General features: G+C 39.5%; 1 protein-coding gene across 1 annotated transcript in view; it reads left to right on the top strand.

The window, feature by feature from the left end:
- RHOJ (ras homolog family member J) overlaps positions 1 to 24,481 on the top strand; it is a 164,207-nt gene that overhangs the window by 121,169 nt on the left and 18,557 nt on the right. Inside the window, exons 3-4 of the mRNA XM_069092027.1 lie at positions 12,853 to 13,017; positions 15,519 to 15,614. Coding sequence (XP_068948128.1) covers positions 12,853 to 13,017; positions 15,519 to 15,614 — 261 coding nt within the window. The remainder of the gene's footprint in view (positions 1 to 12,852; positions 13,018 to 15,518; positions 15,615 to 24,481) is intronic.

Raw genomic sequence — 24,481 nt, 5'->3', positions numbered from 1 at the left:
TTAATATGTGCCGGGCACTGTGTTAAGTACTTAACAATTTTTATACCATTAGGATCCTGGCAACAACTCTGGGAGGTAGGTGCTATTATTTTCCTCATTTTATAGATGAGAAAACTAAGGAAGACAGTGGTTAAGCAAGTAGCCCAGAGTCATATAACTAGTAAGTGCCTGAAGCCACATTTGAACTCAGGTCTTCCTGACTCCAAGCCCAGCATATTCACGGTGACACTTAGCTGCCCTAGTGGAGAAAGAGTTGGCAGTGTAGCTGTGAAGATCTGAGTTAAAGTCTCCCCTCTAACACATACTTGTCTGTGTGTCTCTAGGCAAGTCACCTAACTTCTCAATGTTCAAAGCAATTCCTTAAAACCATAAATTGGCAAGAAGTTTCCTCACCCAGGAGTTCACAATACACATGAAATGATAGGTCCAATCTCTACCCCTATTTAGTGTTCTGTAGGCTATCACACAAGTGGATAAAATAACTGTTTTTTTGTATTTGACAAAAAGTATAAAGATTTTTGTTCATCCTCATGTTCATCCTTCCTGCTTCTCAAAATACCCTCAGTGCAATCCCAGTAGCAGATGGGATGATCTGTCTTTCTTTCTGTTATGAAACAATTGTTTTATTCTTCTGTCTTTGTGTTTTAGTAGCTTTAAAATTGCATGTAATTTGAACATTATGATTATTTTATAATAGCATATCTGTGCAGATCAATGTTCTATTATAATGGTTCAGAGATCAGTTTCTTAGTTGTTCTCAAAGATATTCTGAGGTCCTTAGTATAGCATAATGCTATGTAGCATAAGAATTTCTTGTCTGTCAGTCAATAAATGATATCAGAATTCTGGTGTGTTATTATAGCTACTAGATTATATCTTCCTCGGTGTTCAATATGTGCACAATGTTTACAACCTACAATGATATGTTACACAGTCACTACTATTGTTTTGCATGATATTCACTGATCAATTAGTCTAGGCTTCTAACTTTTCCGTACCTTCTGGTGGCAATGACATGGATCTGAATTGCTCACATAAATCATTTCATTTCCATACATAAATCTGCATGACAGTCATTTGCTCAGTGATTCTTGGACAACATTATTGGCTGAGTTCGTGTGGATATTGCCCGTAGAGGGCCTTTTGATTCCATTCTTGGATCTTAGCTATTGCATAGGTTGCATACAGAGGTAAAATACAACTTGTTACATTAGAAAAATACATTGGCGCAAACCTATAGGCCCACATTATTGTTTGGTGAAGTGATGTCTATGTGTTTCAAAGGTATTCTTGTAAATTTCTTTTTTTACAAATTCATCAAATGTTTTCAGAGCATGTGTTGATCTTCTTCCTTTTTAGTGAGGGAGTGCTAGTCTCTCTGCAGCAACCTTTGGGTGATTATGCCCTACATTTTGTTAATATTGCCTAGTTTCTATTTAGGATACCTTTCAAATCTGTTATGCTCTGTTTTATAGTTTCAAAGATATACGTTAAGACTGATATTACATATATGTTAAATGCTTTAAATGTGTTTTTTCCCATTGGACTTTTTTTTCAGGATGCCAGTACATCTCTTAACATATTCAGCCATAGTGTTTGGTGTATCTGGAGGAGACCAAGATTTTTATAAGCATTGTCTTTATCCACTGGCTCAATTTAGATTTAAGTCTGAAGCCTTTAGTCTCGATCTTTCCTCAGCATATGTTAATAATTTAGACTTATTGAGTCCAATAACATTTTAATATCATTGGAGAAAGATTCCACAAGATGAATGTTTAATGTGTTTTTCAGTGAAGTCATATGATTTTATATCATCCACATACATCAAGTAATTAATAACATGTTTTGATACAACTACTTTTTTAAATCAGAAGTCATGAGCAATTCTATTTAGCACCATTGGTATTAACAGTTTGGGCCCAGTCCTGGTTAGTTTTATTTCTGGGTAGACTGCATAGATCCTCCCAGCAGAGCAGGGACAAGGTTTTGTGCATCCTAGTCAAGGTCTGGAAATTGCATCCTGTGGATGAGAGATTTTGAACTTTTTGCTATTAACACATAAACTGTGAATTATAACAAAGTTGATAGTTATGTACCATGGAGAAGTGTTTCATGGCATTACAAATGCTTATGTGTATTGATTGGGGAAAGGGAATAAAGGAATATTTCTATAAAGGAATATTTATTCCAAAGGTGTACCAAGAACTAACACACCAACATCGATCCCTGCCTTAACATCAAAGGAGGCATAATCTCCCTCTATACCACTTCAGCTTCTGGGGAGGGAAGTGGATTAGGTTTGCCCAACTCCACGTGGGTAAAGAATTGAGTGCTTTAGGCAGTTGCATGGCACCTAGAGCCCCCCACACCACAAACACATGTGGAACCCCCAGAATATTTGTAGCATCCTGAACTAAGGAGTCCAAGATACTCTATGAATGAATCCCCTTCTGCTCAGAACTATAGTTCATGTGACCCTATCATGTGGACTTTTTCTCTAGTCAGCTAGGGAACACAGTTCAAAGTGAAAGCATTTATCAAAATAGCATAGTAAGAAAAGTTGCAAGAGCACATTCTATAAACCTAGAGCATTCTCATCCACAAATACACACACCACCAGCAGAGAGAAAGGACAAGCTTAGGGATCACATCTGAGAGGCATACACAGGAAGTATATGGACACATGTGGTGGGGTGACATGTGTCTAAGACTTGGGGATCGGGTGATGTCATTACTCTGCTTTTGGGGGCCTTGCTCCCATTTAGGCATCACTCTACTAGGCCAGTCACACCTGCTAGGTATAGGCTTATAATCTCAGCTGAGTACTGCTCTGCTGAGTTTGTGGCTCCTGAGAGATGGGTAGCCTTTTTGGGGCCTTTTGCCGTCTGCTACCAGTTTCTGGATTTCCGTCTTTTGGGTCACTTCCATTGCAAACTGAAGTCTGCTAGAATGTCCTGACAAGAACTTCAGGTTGACACCATATCTAGCTAAGAAAAATTAGGCAGAGTGCCTCCCCTAAGCTAAATCCCTTCTTTCCAACCCCCATGTTTGGGCTCAGTGGAAGATTTCTCTTGTAAATAATCACCTTGGATTCTCATTTGTTATATGAGGGGATTGCCCTATACCCCTCTCTCAGGGTAAGGAAATCGGTGTAAGGGACAGATAAAATGTTAAATGTGTAAACACAGTGATTTACACACTGTGATCTCTTTAGAATGTTAACCTCTTTGATTAAGAAGGGAGGCAAATAATTAAGCAAGCTAGGCACGCCTCTAGGGACTTTAAAATAACTGGAGGAATTTTGACAGAAAACCGTCCATCAGTGAAGTAGCCAAACTTTGGAGAACTACAGGTCCCTTTGGAGGGAGGCCCCCTTGCACCCCTATCAGAGGGCAGCAAAGAAGAGGAGAGAGGAATGAGCCCAGAGGGAGTGTTTTACTTCTCCTTATTAACTATATTATTGGAGAACATGAACAGACAAGATATCCATCTGGGAGCAGTGACAGACACACTGAGGGCAAATATGGACACAGACAGATACAAAATGATAGCCACCTTCAGCAGAAAAAGGTTTCAGGGGGCATGACCCTATATAAGAGAGAATGCTAGCTACAGGCTCTAGAAAGGCCATGGGGACTTTGTGAGGACTCTAAAGAGGGAGAAAAAGATTTCCAGTGACCAAGAGTCGTGAACCTTTGATTATATGTGCACTACACATGTACCTCACTACCTTTAGCTTTTAAGTTGGAGCCCGTTCTCCTTAGAATCTAATGTAGACAGAGAGCAAACCCCTAATCTGGAGAGTTTATAATTAGTGTTCTTTTGACACCACCTTAGTAAATGCCCTTTGCTAAAAGCTAACTGACTGATCTGTTATTGAAAGGAAATACATATAGGGGTGTTGCAGTTTGGGGTGCTGGGAACCCCAAAATGTTAGAGTACAGAGGGTCTGCCTTGAAAGAATTTGACCACTCAAACCATCTTTTGGTCAGAATAGCAAGGTTTTAATATAAAACCAGTGAGGCAGGCAAGATTCCTAGTAAATCTACAATATTGTATAGCCCATGGGAGGGGATTTCTAGTGATTGTAAATTTGATGAGGATGGGATTAAGTAGTGGTAAATAACCTGGGGAAAGGGAGAGAGGAGGGCAGTGCCCAGTGAAAAAATCTAGATGGAATTAAAGAGTATCCAGTAAACTAATTAAATAATCAAAGTGGGCAGGGTGGGCCAGATGCCTTGGGTGGAGGCACTAATAATCTGGGCTACTAAAAGGTATGAGAAAATTCAGGGTCCAGGTCCCATCACCTCATCAAGAGTTTGCAAATATTAGAAACTCTCAACCCCTCAGTGCTGTCTCTAGAACTCTGAGGAGAAAAAGTAGTCAACAAACACTCTGGGGAACCCAACCAGCAAATACAAAGGCAACTTGGTTGAGTAGTCCCAAAAGGCCTGCCATGCTTAGCCTGCAAATGAATAGCTGCCAGAAGCAAAGGTGAGCTACCTGGCAAGGTTTTCTGCCGGCCTCATCTGGATTCCTGCTTTTATGGTGCATTATGTTTCAGCAGGAAAATGCTGTTGTTTCCATGCTGTTTTTCAGTCAGAAACCTATCTCCCTACCCATGTAAGGCACTGAGCAGAATCTTCCACTGTTCTAACACTGTCATCCCAACAGCCTGCAGTAGTTCAGCTGCTGCTAAAGACCGTGGGAGCGTAGAGTTAGGGAAGATTTCAATTGGGCCAGGCCCTCTGCCCAGTTCAATGGCACCTCAAGGTTTATTGCCTTCCTTGATTTCCAAGTCCCTTCTAACTTCCAAGGGATGCAGAGGCGCAAGGCCAAGCTGAAAGGCAAGTACAGCTGGGGCTTATTAATAGCAACCCAGAGTCAAGTTGGAAGGCGACAAGCCCTTCCCTCTTCTGTTGGCTCAACCAAATAAGCCATCTGGAGCGAGAAATCTGACTTCAAACTCCATATAGAAACTCCTTAAAAGCCTAGAACACAAGTTTTTCCTCAGCTGGCAATGTGGATTTCCTCACTGTCTCAAGGCATAATTGTGACTTGCAAACTGTGAAATCAGGAAAGTTAGGGTTTTTATGTGTGTTAACCAGCCTCAGTAACCTTGAAAGCTATGATTTTGCTTCCTCAACTGTGAGAAAATAAAGATGTATGAGATACTGATTTGGTGTTTGGGACAAATTTGTAAACACTTTTGTAATCACATCACTGGCTCTGGGTTCAGATGACTTTTCTGTTCTATTTCGGCTATGGCAGGACCGACTTTCAAATCTGGCCCTGTTATTTAATGGGTGTGGGGTTATAGAGCTGGAAATTGCATCCATGGCTGGCATGGGGAAGAAGAAGGATGGAGTGAGAAAACATTTTATTTGACCCCTGAAGCCCTGAATTGGGATCTGGAGGAACTCCAAAGCAAAGTGCTGTTATTTCCAAGCTGAAGCCTTTTTATTTTTTCATTGACAGAAGAGGCAAGCCTCAGAGAGCTTGGGAAAAAGAAAAAAAACTCCACTATATTCAAATCTTCAAATAGTGCTTATTCTTAACAGCAAAGTCAAATGGGCTTTACTTCCCCCTTCCCCCCTGCCCAGCCCAACACTTCCACCCTCTGCTGTTCACATTCACAATGTGAGTCTATTCCAAATGTGATTCTGGGCCCTGTGAATTTGATGACCCTAAAGCTCCTTCCTCAGAACTTTGGCTCATGAAGGCCACCCAAAAAAGCCAGCCCCACCCATAGGCCCACCCATAGGCAGACTCTGCGTGCTAAAATTTAAGGGAGCACATAAATCCTTTCCTCTACAAGACCCTCATTTTCCTTCCAGGTCACCTCAAGTTCTCTCAATTATTCAAATCTCTCACTATTTTGAGGCATTGGATTGCCAGAAAACTGCAGTTAAAGTACATTTATACTACCTAGTCTCAATTGTAATGTATTTAATGGGCACTATTAGTAATGAATTTTTAAGCTGTTGACACAAAACCAATTCCTCCCTGCAGCCTCCATAACATCTCCACCCTTTTCCTCATCCCATCTCCTTTCAAATAGTTCATAACAGCAACCATCAGTGATAAGACATGACTAGCAGGGGGAAAGGGTAGGCCCAGAGACTGAGTCACAGTCTGAATAGAGGGTTAGTAACCTGGAAAACTCTAAGCCCTATCCAAGCACTAATTCAATTTACATCCACTGGTGTGGTGGAAAGACTGGGAGTCATCAAGACTTGGCTCCAACCCAAGGTTACAGGCAGATGACACATCATTCCCCTTCATACACCATATGCTCCAGCTAAACTGACCTGTTTGCTGCTCACCATATCCTACTATGCATCTCTGACCTCCATGCCTCTCTTTACATAAGCTGTTTCCCATACCAAGAATGTTCTGTTCTTCACCATTACCTCTTAGAATTCCTAGTTCCCTTCAGACTCAGGTGTTGCCTCCTTCAAGGGGCCTTTCCCAATTCCCATGGACATAAGTATGTGCCACCCTCCCCAATACTTAATTTATTTTGTACATATCCCATTTGTGAATATGTAAAAACACTCCCTCCCCCCCCAACAATGTAGCTCTTTGAGGGCAGGAACTATCTCCTATTCATAACCCCAATGCCTGACAGCACCAGACAGGGACCCAGATGGCTCTGGAAGAGAAAATGAGACTGGTGACTTTGCACGGCCCTCCCTCACTCAAATCAGTCAATTGCAAGTCACGTCATCATCTCCCTAGTGTCATGACAAACGCAATAACAGCACTAGACACATAATAAGTGCTTATTAAATTGTAGTCGTCTTGTTGGTGGATAAGGTCCCGGTCTTGACTCCTCCGTGATCAGTGACTATGGACGAGTTATTCTTTACGTCTCTGTGCCTCAGTTTCCTTATCTATAAAATTAAAAAATTGGACTAGATCAGTGGTATTGAACTCAAAAATGGGGGGCCACCAAACCATACATAAGAATACCTGATGGCAACATATTGACTTAGAAAACCACATATTATACATATAATACATATATACTATTACATATATATAATATTATATAATATATAATAGTATTATACATATAATACATATCTGTATTTTTGTTTATCACGTTAAATATTTCTCAATTACATTTTAATTTGGTTCTGGCTATACTCATGAGTATTACCAGTTGTGTTGCTAGACTAGATAATTTCTAAATCACCTTCTAGCTCTGAAGTTCAGTGGTTCTCTCCAATTTGATGGTTAAAACATTATCAGTCAGATTACCCAGCAAAGCTTTGAAAACAAACAGCCTCACTTTAGTAAGCATCCTACTTTAACTCATTATTACCCATCCTCTAACTTCTTGGACCACATCATTCTTTCCATTTATCACCTCCTCCACCCCTTTACCACCTGCCATCCCTACTGTGTCCAGAACAGTCTTCAAAAAAAGGCTCTCCTAAAACCTATTAAATTGACCAAGGCAGATGAATATCAAAGTGAGAAAGTTTCACATCAGAGCATCAAATACTGGTATTGGGGGAGGTAGGGTCGTGTGTGAAGGGTGGGGGAGTAGGGAGGAAAATAGCCTGAGGTCATTGAATGTCTTGATGGGAAGTTGGGAAAGAAGAAGAATTTTTTCCTCCTTCAGTTTTGTAGCAGCAAGCACCCCAAGCGTCCTCAGGGTTTGCAGTTACCACAGGTTCTTGGATCTGCTTTGTTAAAGGAAAGCAACTCAAAATGGGTTAACAAGCTTACTTTAATCAGTCAGACATATATCGTTTACCTTGTTCAGGAGAAAAGGTCAGCACCCTGAACCTCAAAGTACACAGGCACAACCATCAAGACAGAAACATCAAGTAGACAGATTTCCAAACTGTCCAACCATTACATCCATACCCAGTCAACATCTGGGTTTCCACATTCTGGGTTTTTCAAAGCCGGGGGACTCTCAACAACGGCTTCCCAGAATTCAGATCAAATCACAGAACACTTCTCAAAGTGAGTCCCAAAACAAAGCTACACATCAGTGCTTATATAGCCTTCTCCTGGCTCAGAGAATGTAACAATCTTTTTGACCCACTGGCCAATCAAAAAGTATCTACTGAAAAACAAGCCTCCCTCCCCAGGCTTCTGGTGCACTTTAGCCTAGGGGCAGGGAAGATCTTTAAGATTTACATTCGCATTACACCTGCTGCCTCAAGTGTGCTAAGTACCACATACTATCTTTCTATGTCATTAATAACATGAAGCATGGCTTAGATCAGGAGTCTTTTTGCAAACTATTAGATGAAAAACCAAATGAGCATAAACTTCTCAAAAGCTCTATTAGCTTATTTCACCATGGTAGGATCTCCACCCAAAGCTTCCACTTCTTTGAATCTGCAGCACATAGCTCCCACAGGTCCTTTCAGTTTTTAAATTAACATTATAGAGTATCTACTGCCATCTTGTGATCATCCTTAGCAGCTCCATGCCAAAAAATACCACCCAAATGGGTCTATCTTATAAATTTTCTCCTGTTTAGTTTCAGGTGAAACTAATCATGCTATATTAAGACTTTGAATTACTCGTATTTTCAAGAGAAATTTAACATTTATACCATCTTATTATACCAATATACCAAAGTGGTATATTAGGTCCATGGCCCTGGGAAACCAGTAAGGTCACAATTGGCATTATCTCTTCCAGCTAGTCAGTTCAATCAACAACCTTATTAAAATTTCACCATGATCTGAAGTGTTGTACAGAATTGAAAATGAAATCATCAAGGTACGACTCCCTGTCTCCTCACCCCAAAATATTTGATCTTGAATAATTTATAGACTATTTCATTAATTTGCTTATAGTATAGACTTGGTGTTTGACTCACCTTATCTTTGTAGGAGTTCTTAACCTTTTTGTGTGTCATGGACCCCTCTGGCAGCCTGGTAAAATGTATGACCTTTTTTCAGAATCACATTTTTAAATAATTCAAGGAAATGTCCCATTTCAGTTGGAGGTTAGTAAATAATAATGATATAATTTTTCCCCATCCAAGATCACGGACTCCTTGACATCTATCCACCAGCCTGTTGAGAGTCCTTGAACTCCAGGTTAGAAACCCTTGTCTTAGAGGGAGGTTGAGAGGATAGGGCTCCAAAAAAGAGTTCAAGGCTGCAGAAGGTTCAGTTGGTATATGGACAGAGGTGCCATCTACAGAAAGCAATGCAGAGCAACCATCCTTATCCAGCAAAATGAACTCAGATCGGGTTCTGCTGCCAAATGTGGCCACAATTATCTGTTCTCATGAAAGTTCGGTAGATCACCCAAAACAACAGATAATCCAAAAATCATATTTATTTGACTTAAGAATGTATCATTGGATTTTACTTGGCAATGTGCTTTCTGTTCTCTAAAAAGGTTATCTGGCACAAGGGCTGGAAAATTTGTCTTGGAATCAGGAAGACAAGGGTTCAAACCCTTCCTGTGATATTGATATCTATAAATGTGGGGAAGTCATTTAACTTGTCACTTTTTTGAGTCTCAATTTTTTCTTCTGTAAAATAGGAATGACAGGGGCAGCCAGGTAGCACAGCGAGTAAGAGCAGCGGCTCCAGTGTCAGGATGACCTGGAGATCGAATCCTGGGCTCAGACACTTAGCACCCACCCAGAAACACCTGGCCGTGTGACCTTGAGCAAGTTACTTAACCCCGATTGCTTAAAAAAAAATAGGAATGACAATAACTGTACCACCTACTGGGGTTCTAGTCCCACCTTTGACATATACTGTGTAACCACAGGCAAATCTCTTAATCTCTGTTGTCTCCATATAACTGCCTAAGTAACTACAAGACTGCAGAGTAGTTACCAGTGGGCATTGATAGAGAAGAACCTTACAAGGTATTCCTACACCAATGAAATCACAGGTCCAGGACCAAAAAAGAAATACCTGTCTCACAAAGTTGTTGTGAAGCTGAAATGAAATAACATGTGTAAAGCACTCTGCAAACTTTAAAACAACTATATACTTGTTCTTTTCATTTCCTTCTGGTTTGCTTGTTTTGCCCCAAGCTAAATATGGAACATAGTTTGCATTCTCCTGGCCCAGGTCAGCTGATGGAAATTACTGAGAGGTAGGGGGAAGCTTCTCTGGGGTAGTAAACTGTCTAGAGGATAATTCACATGCAAATAATCAAGTCAGCTGATTAGCTCTATCATGACTGTGCTTCAGTCCATTCTAAACAGTACTAAAAAAAAAAAAAAAACAACCTTCCAGGTCTATGAGCATGTCATGAGCACAGCATCAATAGAAAGGACCACAGTATATCAGCATTTTACATATTGAGCAATGGGACTGGTCGTTATTATTGTTTCATGCATGTCCTAAAGAGTCGATGGTTTTTCTATTGTGTACCTACAATCGATTGAATGTTCAATGCAACTCCCACCCTTATCCAGAAAACCCATTGATCTAAACCTCTGGAGCAAGGGTTCCCAACTTTCCTCCCAATCAACCAACTGTGTTTATTTCACTGACTTTGCTACACCCTAGCTCCCAGCTCCTGATCTTCAAGTAAAAGTATTATCTAGGATATAAGCTTATTGTTTAAATCAAAATGGATTTTGGATTTATTTTATTTTATTTATTTCAATTTATTTTGATTAAAGAATTTCAGGACAATAGTTACAGTAATGAAAGTGATCTTGGAGCTAAGAATTGCTAAAGTAAGAATCTTGTTTCACCTGAAGCTCAAAGTTACTATCACCACCCCCATCTAAGATAAAAACAGCTCTGGGTCAGAGGTTAAGCAAATTTTCTTCATCTTAGAGACTTTTCTCAAATTCTCTGCTTCATTGTTCTTGTGCCAGAGTTCCAGGGAAAGTCCTTTAAACAAGATTCATGTCTAGGATATCTCTTATAAAAATTAAGAGAGTTTTTTTGTATTCATGTACAAAGCCATATGTGTCAGACAGGGGACAGCTATTATTTTCTCCACCACAAAAGAAATGTCTGATATACACAAGTGTGTATTGTTGTTGTTGTTCAGTTGTGTCCAAGTCTCCGTGACTCTATTTTGGGGCTTTTCTTGGCAAAGATACTAAAGTGATTTGCCATTTCCTTCTCCCACTCATTTTACAGATGAGGAACTGAGGCAAACAGTTAAGTGACTTGCCCAAGGTTACACAGCTAGTATATGTCTGAGTCCATATTTGAACTCAGAAAGATGAATCTTCCTAGTTTCCGACCCAGTGCTCTATCCACTTTACCACTTGACTGCCCAAGTGTGCATTAACAAATACTTAAAACATGAAACAATTGCCTGTCACCTGTTAGGAAGTAAAGACAACTTTGTAGGATAGCACTCTTTAAAAGTATTTTCACATCCATTATATCATTAGAATTCAAGAATAGCACTGAGAGGTAATTTGTTTATTGCTTAGTCATTTCAGTCAGATCTGACTCCATTTGGGGTTTATTTAGTAAAGATACAGGAGTAGTTTTTCACTTTCTTCTCAAACTCATTTTACAGATGAGGAAACTGAGACAAACAGGGTTAAGTGACTTGCCCAGGGTAACACAGCTAGTAAGTATCTGAGTCCATATTTGAACTCAGGAAGATGAGGCTTACAAACTCTAGCCCTAGCACTTTTTCAGGTTCATTTTAACCCTGAAGTTAAGTGACTTCACCAGTCACCAAACTAGCAAACCAATTGAGGCTACCTCTTGACTCCAAACTCAGTGCTTTTCCTACTCTACCAGAGTCATCCCAATGTGGCACAACCTCTCCCAGCCTCAGCAACCTTCTCCATAAACTGAGGGCCTAAGAGCCCCTTCCAACCATAATTCTCTGATCTAGTTACAAAGGCTCTTCTGAATTTCATGGTGTGAACTGCCATGGAAACACACATAAAAATAAGCAGCAACTTTTGCACCCCAGCTATACTAAACTACTTTGCATAAAACCTTTTGGCCATGCCTAATGGAAGTTTCCTGACCCTGGTTTTATAGAGCTACCTCTGAGGTGACCCAGTGTTACAGTTGACTCACTAATGTCTCCCAAGCTCTTTATTTCATCAAAGACCTTCTGAACCTGAACAGATTTTGTTCTGAAAGGTCTTGTTATAAAGTATAAATTGTCTTATACTTAGCCCATTCCTTCCACAATATGACCTGTAACCTGATTATAGACATTAGAAACTAACTCCAAGTTATAGTACCAATTTCTCACGAACTCTGTAGTATAAATGTTAATGTTTTAGAGTGGAATTCAACATGGATGCTTCATTTTTTATTTTTGTAACTCATATCCAAAAATCAAACCCTATTACAACAAATATCTCTGTATAAGAAAATCAATTCCTCCCTCCCTGCCCCCCTGTGGATGGCCCACTAATTCAAGCAATATCTAATACAAGAAATGTCCCATATATCAGAATTATAGATTCTGAGCTGAAAGGGACTTCAGAGGTCATCTAATCAAACACCCTAATTTTATAACTCCCCTAAGGTCAAACAAGTAAAAGAGCTAAAATACAAAACCAGATCCTCTGACTAAATCCAGTGTTCTTTCAGCTATACCACATGGCCTCATGAGAATTTGGACAATTCCCTGAAGTTCATCTTAATGAGATTTGACTTATACTGTAAAAATCTCTGTAAAACAAAAACAAACATCTCCTAGCTGATAGCAGAATTCTAGGATTTTGCAACTAGTAAGTTTCTCAGATGCCATCAAGTCTAACTCAAAATGGCTTCATTATTTAGAACAATATTTGACTAAAACTTCTAATACAATAATGCAATTCCCCTGTATTTACAATCTATCTGCTGTAAAGTAGTCACTTGCCAGCAGAGCACTCAACCCTTTCTTTTGTTTTTTCCACAGGAGGACTACAACCAGCTGAGACCACTCTCCTATCCCAATACCGATGTTTTTCTGATCTGTTTTTCTGTTGTAAACCCTGCCTCTTATCACAACGTCCAGGAAGAATGGGTACCTGAACTGAAAGGCTGTATGCCCCATGTCCCTTTCGTCCTCATAGGAACACAGGTTAAAACCTAAGATGCAGATGTATGCGGGTGTGGGTGTGGGTGTGGGTGTGGGTGGGTGTTAGGAAAAGTCAGAGGATCTTTTTGAAATCTTTGAAAGCTGAACTTATAAATCTAATAAGTATGTAGAACAATATTTCCTTTGCAAATGTTTTTAGGATCTTTCATGTAGCCTAGTCACAATCATTTGGTCCATATAAAAGAGAGATGAAGAGCTAACTTAATAATGGTCTTCACATACATGAATCTAAGTATAGATGTTCTCTATTTCCATTTAAAAATTCCTCTTCTCACTGCCATCTTGGAAAAGAAGAAAAAAACTGAAATATTTTACTGGAATTACATAAACAAAATGGCATTTATAGAACTCTTTTAAGTTTTTTATAGATTAGCCAGGTTTTACAAACATAAGAGATATTTTATAAATAAGCAATAGTGTTAATCATGTCTGTCTCTATTTAAAAACCTTAAATGGTTCCCCATTACCTACTGATTAAGTCCAGACTGCTTAACCTAGAATCCAAGACTCTCCATGGTATAAGTTCAACCTACCTTTCCACCCTCATCTTCTATTTCTTCTATTTTCTTCCCTTTCTTTTCCACCAAAGTGGACTTTTTGCTATTCCCTAAACACATCCCATGTTTTCCTACCTCCATGTCTCTGCAAACACTTCCTTCCTCCTAGGATGCCCTACTCCCAGATGTCACTCATCCACTTCTACATCTCTAGAAGCTCCTATAAGGCCCCATTCAAATGTCATCTCTTCCTGAATACTTCCATGATCCCTATAACTGGATCATTGTATCATGAAGAAAAGGCAATGGAAAAAAGGGCTGCATGTGCAGCTGGAGAACATGGGTTCAAACACCACCTATATACCTTTGTCAGACTGCTATTTAACCTCTCTTGCTCCTCACATACAAAATGAAGGGGTTAGACTAGATGACCTCTACGGTCCCTTCAATCTCTAAATCTATGACCCTGTGAATCTTTTTTTTATTTCTTAAGGTAACTTTAACAATTGTCAACAAATGCAAACATTTCACTTATTAAAAAAGAAATAAGAGGATTTTGTATGAAGATGTGAACTCCTTTTATATAGTCGTTTGGGTTTTTTTTTTAAGGGACCATGTCTTCTTCATCTTCATATTCTCCACAATGACTAACACAGTACTTCGCTCTTTATAGGTTCTCAATGAACATTTGTTGAAGGAATGATTTTCCAGTAGTTGCCTCCATGCCCACACAAACAATTTAAAGATGACATTAGTAAAGACACATTTACCTGGATTTTGCCCCCTTTTATTAAAATAACTGTGTCTGCAAAAACGCTGAATGACACATAGTGTTAGGATTATAAGCATAGGCTCTCTTTGATATTATTTTATTTGTTTCCTGGCTTTACAAAGACTGGAGAGGAAAAGAAATCTACAAAGAGATGGAGAGATGTTTTCTAAAAAAAAAAGGAACAAGATATATGTGTTTGCATATATTTAAGCATTGAAAGTTGTACATATTTGCATAAGACAGACAAGAAAGAAGAAATATCTGACTTATGAATTGGGGTTATAATTCTGTTTTATGAAAAGTATACAAACATGGCAGTGTTGCCTGGTTCTGGGTTCTCACAACAAAAATAACAAACATAAAATTCAAACACCCTATGTAATTTAATGGCAGTACTGCTTACTGAGATGTACTGATATTGCTCACCAAAGCAGGAAATACACACTTGGTTAGAGGTGAATAATGTAAATATAATCAGGTTTGGAATTAATGATTGTGCTTATTGCTTTTTGTTTCAGGTAAAAAGCCCATGAAAACTCAAAACACTCTCTGTCACTCCTATATGTACAAACATATGTGATATGGTAATAATGTGATGTGACAGTATTTAACATAAATGTTCAAATTTACCCATCCAAAACAATGTTATCTACATTAATGTAGTCACCTAGAGACACCATGCATTTATTCTACTGTTCGTGCTCTGATTCACTACAAACACTTTTAGTATTATCTTCTTTTGAGTATGCTCACTGTTGACAAATATTCATCTTCTAAGGGTATATTTGATTTTTAGATTTCTTTAAAAGAGATTAAGAAGTAGTACGGTGAATAAGCTGAATGAATATGAATTTAGATAATATCTTAGAGGGGTAGACAATAATATGTAGTTATAAACTATTTTGTAAGGCTCATAAAGTGACTCTGGAGGCAATTCCAAGAATATTTGGCCAAATGCCAGGATCATAGGCATTAGCACATCTACTCCTCAGGTGACATTTTGGAAGAACAGCATTCATTTGTAATATGTACATTGTGTATGTTGCTTAAAAATTACTCTTTTTGCTTTATGGTCCTAATCCATGAATGTGACTGCTCATTTCCCAGATAAAAAATTCTTGTAGTATGTTTGTAGGGTTGCTGCTTCGCAATGGAAAACATCTACTATAATTTGGGGGAAAGCTGAGTTTGCCATGTGTGCTCTTTTTTGCCAGATTGATCTTCGTGATGACCCCAAAACACTGGCTCGGTTGTTCTACATGAAAGAAAAACCCCTCACTTATGAGCACGGAGTGAAGCTTGCTAAGACGGTATGGTAAAACTTAAATGAAATCTTCAAATTTATTCTAGGAGAACAATTTGGAATGTGTGCTCATTTCATATGAGTACATTGGAACTGGCAAGAAGGGAGAGACTACCATACTTTTACTAATTATTTGAAATCAATTCAACAAGCATTTATTTAGTGCTGGGCACTGAGGGTACAAAGACAAAGCTGAAATAGCCCTTGCCTTCCTAGGGTTTATATTCTGCTGGGGGTATGTAAGTAAGAAAATAGTTATACCTTCCAAATCATGACTTTTCCCACCTTGGTTTCTATATGTCTCAGGTTGGCATAAGAAATTAAATGGGAATTTGGGGGGAGTTTTGAAGAATCCACAAACAACATGCAAAGGCCAGCAGATTGGTGTGCCAAAAAGGAGCGAGAAAAGAGACCACCCCCCCATCCCCCACCCCCACCCCCCGCCCCCCAGAGTAAAATTTGGAAGTGGATTTTATTTTCCACTGGACTGTCCAGGGTCAGGCCCAAATCAAACAGTGAGTCTGCACAGACAATGTGCCAGTTTTTAAAGAGATATCACTCAGCCAACGGTTAGGTATTACAAAAACAGAAACTTGCAGAGGCCAAGAAACGTGATTGGTCAGTACATACCTCGAAATTCCCGCCAGCACTAAGTCTCCCTGACCCAGAAGCCTGCCCACCTCTGTGAAGGTTAGCTGACTGGATAAGAGCAGATATCCATGGGGGAGGGGACAGGGAAGAGCATGCAAGACAGTGAATTTACCTAGGCTGAAATTCCTACTCAGGGATTTGTTGGAGTAGGGGTTCACAGCATTCCCTACTTCTCTTGTGCATGTGTCAAATCCTTGATACCACCAGGCCAAATCATACAGGTCAGTCAGTTCTGGTAGTGGGGATCCATAACAATTAGCAATTTAACAGAGAAAACGATAATGAGGTAGGGTCCTGAGGCGGTCAGGTTTTCCCATCAGTCCTCTGGTTGGATTTCTCCAGAAAAAAAGCTGTCCCAGTAAAGGCCAGGTCCAGACTCTTGGGAAAGCTGTCTACATCTGTTGTCATATTTTCAGATCCCTTGGCTCAGTTAGATGACTAGAGTTCAAATGTGCAATATGTACAAACTGGAACAGCCAGCCAAACCTGATAAGAGCTCTCAGAAACACGATTTTACATATAAAAGTCCAGTTTTCTAGCCATGCAAGACTAGGTTCAAACAGTATAAACAAATAGTTTAGTTTTCTTAGCCACACAGGGCTAGGCTCAATCAATACAATGAGGTTTTTCTCACAATTTTACAAAACGACATTATTACTTTAAGTCAGGTACATAATTACATGTCACCAAGATAACCAAGAAACTTACATACAAACTATACAAGAATCATAATTAACATACAATTCCATGTATCCCAGTGACCAATTTCATTTAAACAACACTTTTAAATCCCAGATGCCTCATGTAGTTACAGAATTTAAAAAGGAGTCCTTCTTTTCCAGTTCAGATCTAGAGGTGACCAGATAATTCTGACTTAATATAAATTAGCACAATTACTTAAGATTAGTTGCATATTTTGAAACTACAGAGAATTTTCAGTTTATTTATTCTTTGTTATTTCCACCTTTCCTAAATCCTGTACCTGGTATAGGAATCCTTTAAAATACGAAAATCTTTTTTTTTTTTAATTTGATTCCATCTGCCCTTTGTAAAATAATCAGACAGATGCTTTAACAAAGTATCATTAGCTATCTTATTCAATCCTTTTGCTAAAAACCAAACTCCAAACTTCTGATCTTCCCAAACATGCTCCAAGCATGAATTCACTTAATAGAAAATTTTTAAAGCCAATTTTACACATCTGTATTTAATCCCAGGTGTCATCTAGCCTGAACCTGTTGCTCTCCCAAACTTCACTATCCTGGTCAATTAGGCATCTATTTTATTACATTTTGCCTTATTACTAATCATCTTCTTTGAAGGATGTTATCTCTATATTTATTCATTTATTTGGCCCTGAATATTACTTCTCAATGAATTTGCTATAGAAAAAAAAGAGGGGACAATGTCATAAGCCTTGCCAGAAGGAAAATTTCCTTAGCCATGTTTGATCCAGGCATGAGTCATTTCTGGTAGTCATAGATAGCTACCAGGTGCTGCAATCAGGGCTTAGGCATAAATAGGTGGGGGGTTTCCTTTTCAGAAAGAAAACACACAATTGGGAAATAAAGTCAGAAAGATCCCACTTGGGCAGTGTCTGAGGTTGCCCCCAGACTTCTCCAAGCACAGACATCCACCTTGAACAGTTTGCAGCCTGCAGTCTCTGTCATCCCATCATTGGCTTTTATGACAACAGATTTCTGTAATTAAGGCTCAGAATGATAGAAAAATTTACAGTACCCCAAATTATTAAATAGCAAATAAATATGTACTAGTGTTCTTCAGATAGGGCCATATAAAATTTGATTGAGCTTTTAATTACAAAGTCAAGTTACAAATCTTTCTGCCTTCCCAAAACTTCCTCATGCTCTCTCAACATACTTCCAAAACAGATATCAACTATCTGGAAACAGGAGGGGCTGGATGAATCCCATTTGTCCCCAAACCTTCTTATCTGCTTTGTTCAGCTTTCCATATATAGACTTTAAAGACAGTTTGAATTAACCTGGTGTTTAAAAATGGTATCTTTCTTTTCTCTGAACTAAAATATCTCTGATTAAACTAAATATCAGGCACCCAAGTACCCCATCATTCCAAGCACCCCATCATTCCCCTCTTAAACAGCTGGGACCCAAAATCATTTGGGCCTCATGCTGAGGGAGGACGTAGAGCCGTCTCTGTTTCGTAGGGTCCCAACATTTAGGGGGCTGGGTCTGTAGCCAGTGGGTACTCAGCCTGAGATGACATCTGCAAGCGAAGGGTACTGAGCCTAGAAGAAATAAATCTGGCAAAGAGATCAAAAAGGGCCAAAAAGGAGTAGGAGGAAAGTGACCAGAAGTGGGGTGAGGATGGACTAATATAATCCATTACTCAGACTATTTCTCTTTCCTCTCTATTTCTACGAACTACATAAACATGATACTTCATAAGTGATTATTCTTTTACTAACATAACTATACTGCCTTAAACAATAGAGGTTCCTGACTTGAACCTCACAACTGAAAAGTAGACATACATTCTTGTTTCACAAAACTTATTTATCCCCTGATTATATTCACTCTGGAAGAAACAAATAATTCAGAAATTGAATCTTTAACATACATTCAGTTATAAATGCTAACTTTTGCTTAGAACATGGAATAATTACAAATTCAGATCAAAACAGCAAGATCTCTTCTGCTTTACAATCTCATTAAATCTTTATGAAGAAAGTTAGTTGAAAACTGCTAAAATTATTGTAATCAGTTTGCATAACTTTCTGCACATGTTCTAATTCTAAATGAACACTAATATTAGATTTTCTAATAAGCTAACACAAAAGAGCTCATATCTCTTACTGACTGTATGCTCTGATCATAGGAAATTTGCTAAAGAAGGGAAAAAATCACATTAAACAGAAAATTTCACCAATCACAGTTTAGAGCATTTTTTATTCTTATGGGCTGCAATCAGCAATAAAGATTTAAGAAATTTAGTCCATTTGGACTACATGACCAAACAAGTTCCTTTCCCTAATGTAAACTCAAACCAATTAATTTCTAATCTGGTGATCTTAAATCAGCTGGATGCATTTTTCAAATTTTCATACACAAACAAAAATTTGCTTTACCATTTACATTCTGGAAACTGTCGGATTTCTAATTTCACTAATACATTCATATATATTTTCATTTGCTCAAAAAGAGTTCTACAAAACAGTTCCAATTCACCTAGTACAGAGAATCATTCATCTCATCATTATATTTCCATAATTGCCAAATTTTTAAATGAAATATCAGCAGTATTATTATTACCTCTTTGCAACCCAAATATAAGTTTTAAATGAACAAATTTTCTAACATAAAAACCCAATACACATGCAATACAAAATTCCGATTTTTAAAAATTGCTGTAATATTATTCATACTTCAAAATGTTTTTTAAGTTCACTAGCTAAACAGACTTTCAGAAACAAAATACAATCTTAGAAAGATGGCAACAACATAACAATGAATTTCAAATAACATCAAATGACTTATACAGTAATTGATCTTATCACTCCTGGCATCAGCTTCAAACTTACATTCAAAGAGATACCAACACAGGCCAGTCATTACATTTTACAATCATTATACCATTTTGATCACAAGTGTTTCACAAATGCTATTAATTTTCCCTTTACAAATTCAGGAAACAGGTCAATCAGAGATAGCAAAAAAACTTCTGGTTTTCTTTTTTAAGCAGTCCCAATATCCTATTTCCAACTTCTTAATGATTAATTCTCAGAATTTGTGAAAATATCTTGTTTGTTTTTCTAGCTTTCGTTATCATTCCAGGCTGGGCAGACCAGGACTATAAAGAAATTGCACATATTCCCCAAATTAAAAAATTTCAAAATATGACAAAACTCGGGTCAGAGTGTCCCATTCATCATTTTCTATTCCTTTAACAATTGTCCCTGGTCAATGGGGAACGACAGGGAGAAGAATCTTGGTGGATTTTTTGAAAAGTGAGAGCTTTGAATCTGCCAATCTCAAAGCTCCACCTCTAAGGAAGGCTTCTCTTTTACGGAGCTAAATATTTTCCCAATTTTGCCTTAGGGTCAGACAATTTCCAGGCAGGAGATCGCTAGCCAGCCTGCTTCTTTGATCTGAGGGGAGGGATTCCCAAAGAGGGACCCACCTCTCCACCTCCCCCAATGCCCCAAGGGGAGGGGAAGGAACCGCACGGGATAAAAGTTTGTTTCTGTGGAGCCAGGTGCTCCTCCCCGCCCCCCTAGAGGTTTTTTGGAGTACTGGTGGCCAGAGTCTCCCTCCCAGGAAGGCTCCTGCCCCTGCAGTCTCAGAGAAATTACCCAATTGCCCAATTCCCTCCCCAGGGAGGGGCTGTGCAAGTCCCAACCCCACCCCCTTTTCCACTTCTGTGGACAGAGAACCCCTTCCCCCCAGCTCTGTCCTCCTCCTCCCCTCAAACCCCCCGAACCAGGGCTGCAGGCTCCGGGCGGGGAGTCTTCCCCTTCTCCCACCCGAGGCAGCACGTATTGGGGAGGTGGAGGGGGGGTGTCGGTCAGTCCCACCCTCGTCCTGACACCAGGGCCAGGCTGGCCAGCCTCTCCCCCTCCGCAGCCGCTGCAATGTGGAAGGGGCCACATTTTTGAAGTGGAAAGGGCTTCCCTCAGAGTTAAGGGATTTTCTGAGGGGAAGGATGGCTGAAGCGGAAGAGGGTTCTTCTGGGGTCTGATGGCTCGGCCCAGTCCGGGTGTGGGGGCCAAAGCGGGGCTCGGGGAAGTTGGAAGCCCTAAGGAGTCAGGGGAAGAGGCTGAGGGAGGGGATCCGGGGATGTAAGGTGGTGGGAGATTATGCTCCTGGCTATGATGCAGGAGGGCTTTCTCAGGAGGTTTTTAGGAGTGTCCACCAGCGGCTGAGCCGCAAAGACTTGGATACCCCTTTGGAAAAACCAGTGCCTAAGCCAGAGAGGGGGATGGGTGACGAGGTCCAGCCAGACATCAATGTAAGGGAACTGATCTGGAGGGCCTGGATTTCCTGTGACAACCTGCCACACTGATTGGATAAACTTCCCTGCGGGGACCAGCCCGCCCCAAACATGGGCCACTCATTCTTCAAGGGTACCCCATAATCTGCCCCATCCTCATGAGCTACTTTAAAATAGCTTAGTAAACTTATCTTCCCAGTGGAAATCAGAAAAGCTTCCTTGAAGGTGCTCATCTGATAGCCACTGTAATACCTGCTTTGCAGAGTAAAAGCATGGAGGGTTTACACAAATGAGCTCAAAACAAAACTTTATGAGCCCAGAATGGATAGGACACATAGAAAGATAGACAGACAGACACTAACAGACCAGACCAGAACCAGATATGGGCAAAGTTTCAACACCTCCAGTTTGCCTGGAGGATGAGGCACAGATTACACTTGAGCTGCATCCAGCTTCCCCTCAAAATCTCCTTAGAACAGAACAGAAAACAGAGCTGTAACCACCCCCGAGTTGGAGGTTCTGAATCCAAACAAGGGTCAAATGAGGAACGGGTGGAAGTTGGGAAACAGGTGCAATCTTTCCCTCCTTGAGACCTGAGGCCCTGGAACTTCATCAGGGGCTAGCCCCCCTAGGGATCTGGGTGAGCAGATGCCTCCCTTTCGAGACCAAGAGCTCTTCCTGTTTGGGGATCTCCGCAGTGACATGAGACACCTCAATCATCTTGCTGGGGCCTCCAAATGTTTTGCCAAAAGGAGCAAGACAAGAGACCCCCTAGAGTAAAATTTGGAAGTGAATTTTATTTTCCGCTGGACTGTCCAGGGTCAGGCCCAAATCAAACAGTGAGTCTACGCAGACAACGTGCCAGTTTTTAAAGGGATACCATATGACCAATGGTTAGGTATTATGAAAGCTGAAACTCAAAGAGGCCAAGAACAGTGATTAGTCAGTACACACCTTGAAATTCCCAGCAGCACCAAGTCTCCCTGACCTGGAAGCCCACCCACCTCTGTGAAGGTTAGCTGACTGGGTAAGAGCAGAAACCTGTGGGGGAGGGGCCAGGGAAGAACAAGTCATGCAGGGCAGTGAATTTACCCTAGGCTGAAATTTCTACTCAGAGATTCGTTGGAGTCAGGGTCATGCACAGCAAGATGACACAGAAAAAAATTAGAAACTCAGAAATGCATAAAATATATGTATAGTTTGTATAATATCGACCCAAATTTTACAATAAGGTACTGTAAACATCCCATAAAAGAAAAAACATTTATACTTCTTCTCTTGTACAAAGAGAGGACCAAAAAAATTTTAGGCAGATTTTCTGGATCGTGGAGGTGCCATGACCCTAATTGTCCTCCCTATGGAAGGGATAACTGTACAAAGTTATTTGGAGGTGGGAAAACACCAGCAACTGGGGAAAAAAAAAAATTGTGGGAAATATCATTTGAGCTGATCCTTGATTAGGTGAGAATTCGAAGAATTGGAAATGATGAGGGAAAGTAACCCAAGGGGAGAAGAGTGCAGATGAGAAGAGGGGGGGAACAATCAGATTAACAGCTCAAAGGAGACAGTGGAATTTTCTAAACAGGAAATAGAAAGCAGACCAGTTCAACAGCTGGAATCTAGAGAATATGAAAGGAAGTGAAGCAAAATCAGTTTAAAAAGACAAGATTGGCACTAGATGATGAAAGGTTTTAAAAGCAAAAGGAGTTTTCATTTCTCCTAGAGGTGATAGAGAGCCATTGAAATTTCTGGAGTGACATGATTCAACATGTGCATTGATTTGATGACTAAACAGAGGATGAGAAGAAAGTGAAGGCAGAGAGGCCAGTTAGAAGGCTGCTGCAATAGTCTAGCAAGGAGTGAGGATGACTTGACGTAGGTGAGTGGAGAGGAGACAGATGTGAGAGGATTTCACTTCTCTCCTGTAGCCTTGTGGGTATGGTTCATTTGATTAATGTGTTGTCAAGCAGGATTGTCTATATCCTAATAAGAAGGATATTTGGCTAATTAAAACATCTGAGGTTCTTATTGTTTGATTTAACAGCCTCCATGATTACTGTTTGCTGCATTTTATGATAATAAAATCACTCATCCAGTCTGTTTATTTGTAATTCTGATGACACATTTTAGGTGCAACATTTAAATTAGCATCTAGAGGCATTTCATGGTTGTTTGGGGGAAATTTTTACACTAGCATCTAGAAAGTTAATGTATGCTTAATACTTTAAAAACTTGATATAATTGATAGAATGCAATGAGCCCTGGGTCTGGAGTCATGGGATCTGAATTCAAATTCCAGTTCTATCACTATTTACATGACAAAGAGCAAGTCACTTAACATGATAGGGGATGTAAGGTGTTGGAAATAATGTGAATTTGGAATCAGAGGACCTGAGTTCAAATCCCAGTTCTTTCATCTGTGTGACCTTGGGCAAGTCACTTGAAACCTCTCCAGGCCTCACTTTCTTCATTTGTGAAAGAATAAAGTTGGAGTAGTTGACCTTGAAAATTCCTTCTGTCTCTAAATCTATGATCCCACTACTCCCTGGGCCTCATTTTCCTTATCTGCATAATAAAGTAGTTGTACTAGAAGGTATCTAAGACTCCTGATTCCCTTGAAAAATCTGTGCTGTCAAGAATTTTTAAAAGATCAACTCAGACAAAAAATAACCACGGCAGGAATATGAACTTTTTTCCCTTGGATTTACAGCATACTCACAGCTGAATTTATTTTTTAAATGTCCTGTCTTGGCAGCAATAGTTATTTGATTATGAAAACATTTGGGGAAATATTTGCTAAGTTCTAAATTCTGCTCATGTCCACTGTGTCTCCCTGTTGCTGAAAATATCTGTCTAAAACTGACACTAAAATTCACATATTGAAAACAAACTTCATTTTATACAGTGAATGTGCTTCTGAAAAGTTTTATGTAAATCAAATCATACTTTCCCAAAGACATTTCACAAAACTGTCAGCTTTGTGAGTTCTGCTCCAAGACTATAGAATTTCACAAAACATAAGTAGTTGGATCCATATTAAATTTATATTGCTGTTCAGTGATTTTTTTGTTCATTTTTGATTGTTGCTTTCACAAATATTAATCTGAACATTTTCCACTTCCTTTAAACTTCACAACACTCCTCTGCCCTGATGGCCCCACATTCCAAGCATAAGTGAATTCCTCCAGTTTCCCTCCTCCGTACCTCAAAACTCTTCTATCTTCACCCATCCTTTACTCTTTTCTTTTTTTT

Source organism: Petaurus breviceps, unplaced genomic scaffold (genome assembly GCF_028583685.1).
Source record: "Petaurus breviceps papuanus isolate PSGF00001 unplaced genomic scaffold, PetGlider_PUasm1.0 189, whole genome shotgun sequence".
NCBI lineage: Eukaryota > Metazoa > Chordata > Mammalia > Diprotodontia > Petauridae > Petaurus > Petaurus breviceps.
The sequence above is the reverse complement of the archived record's forward strand: the minus strand, read 5'-3'. Positions and strand labels throughout refer to the sequence as shown.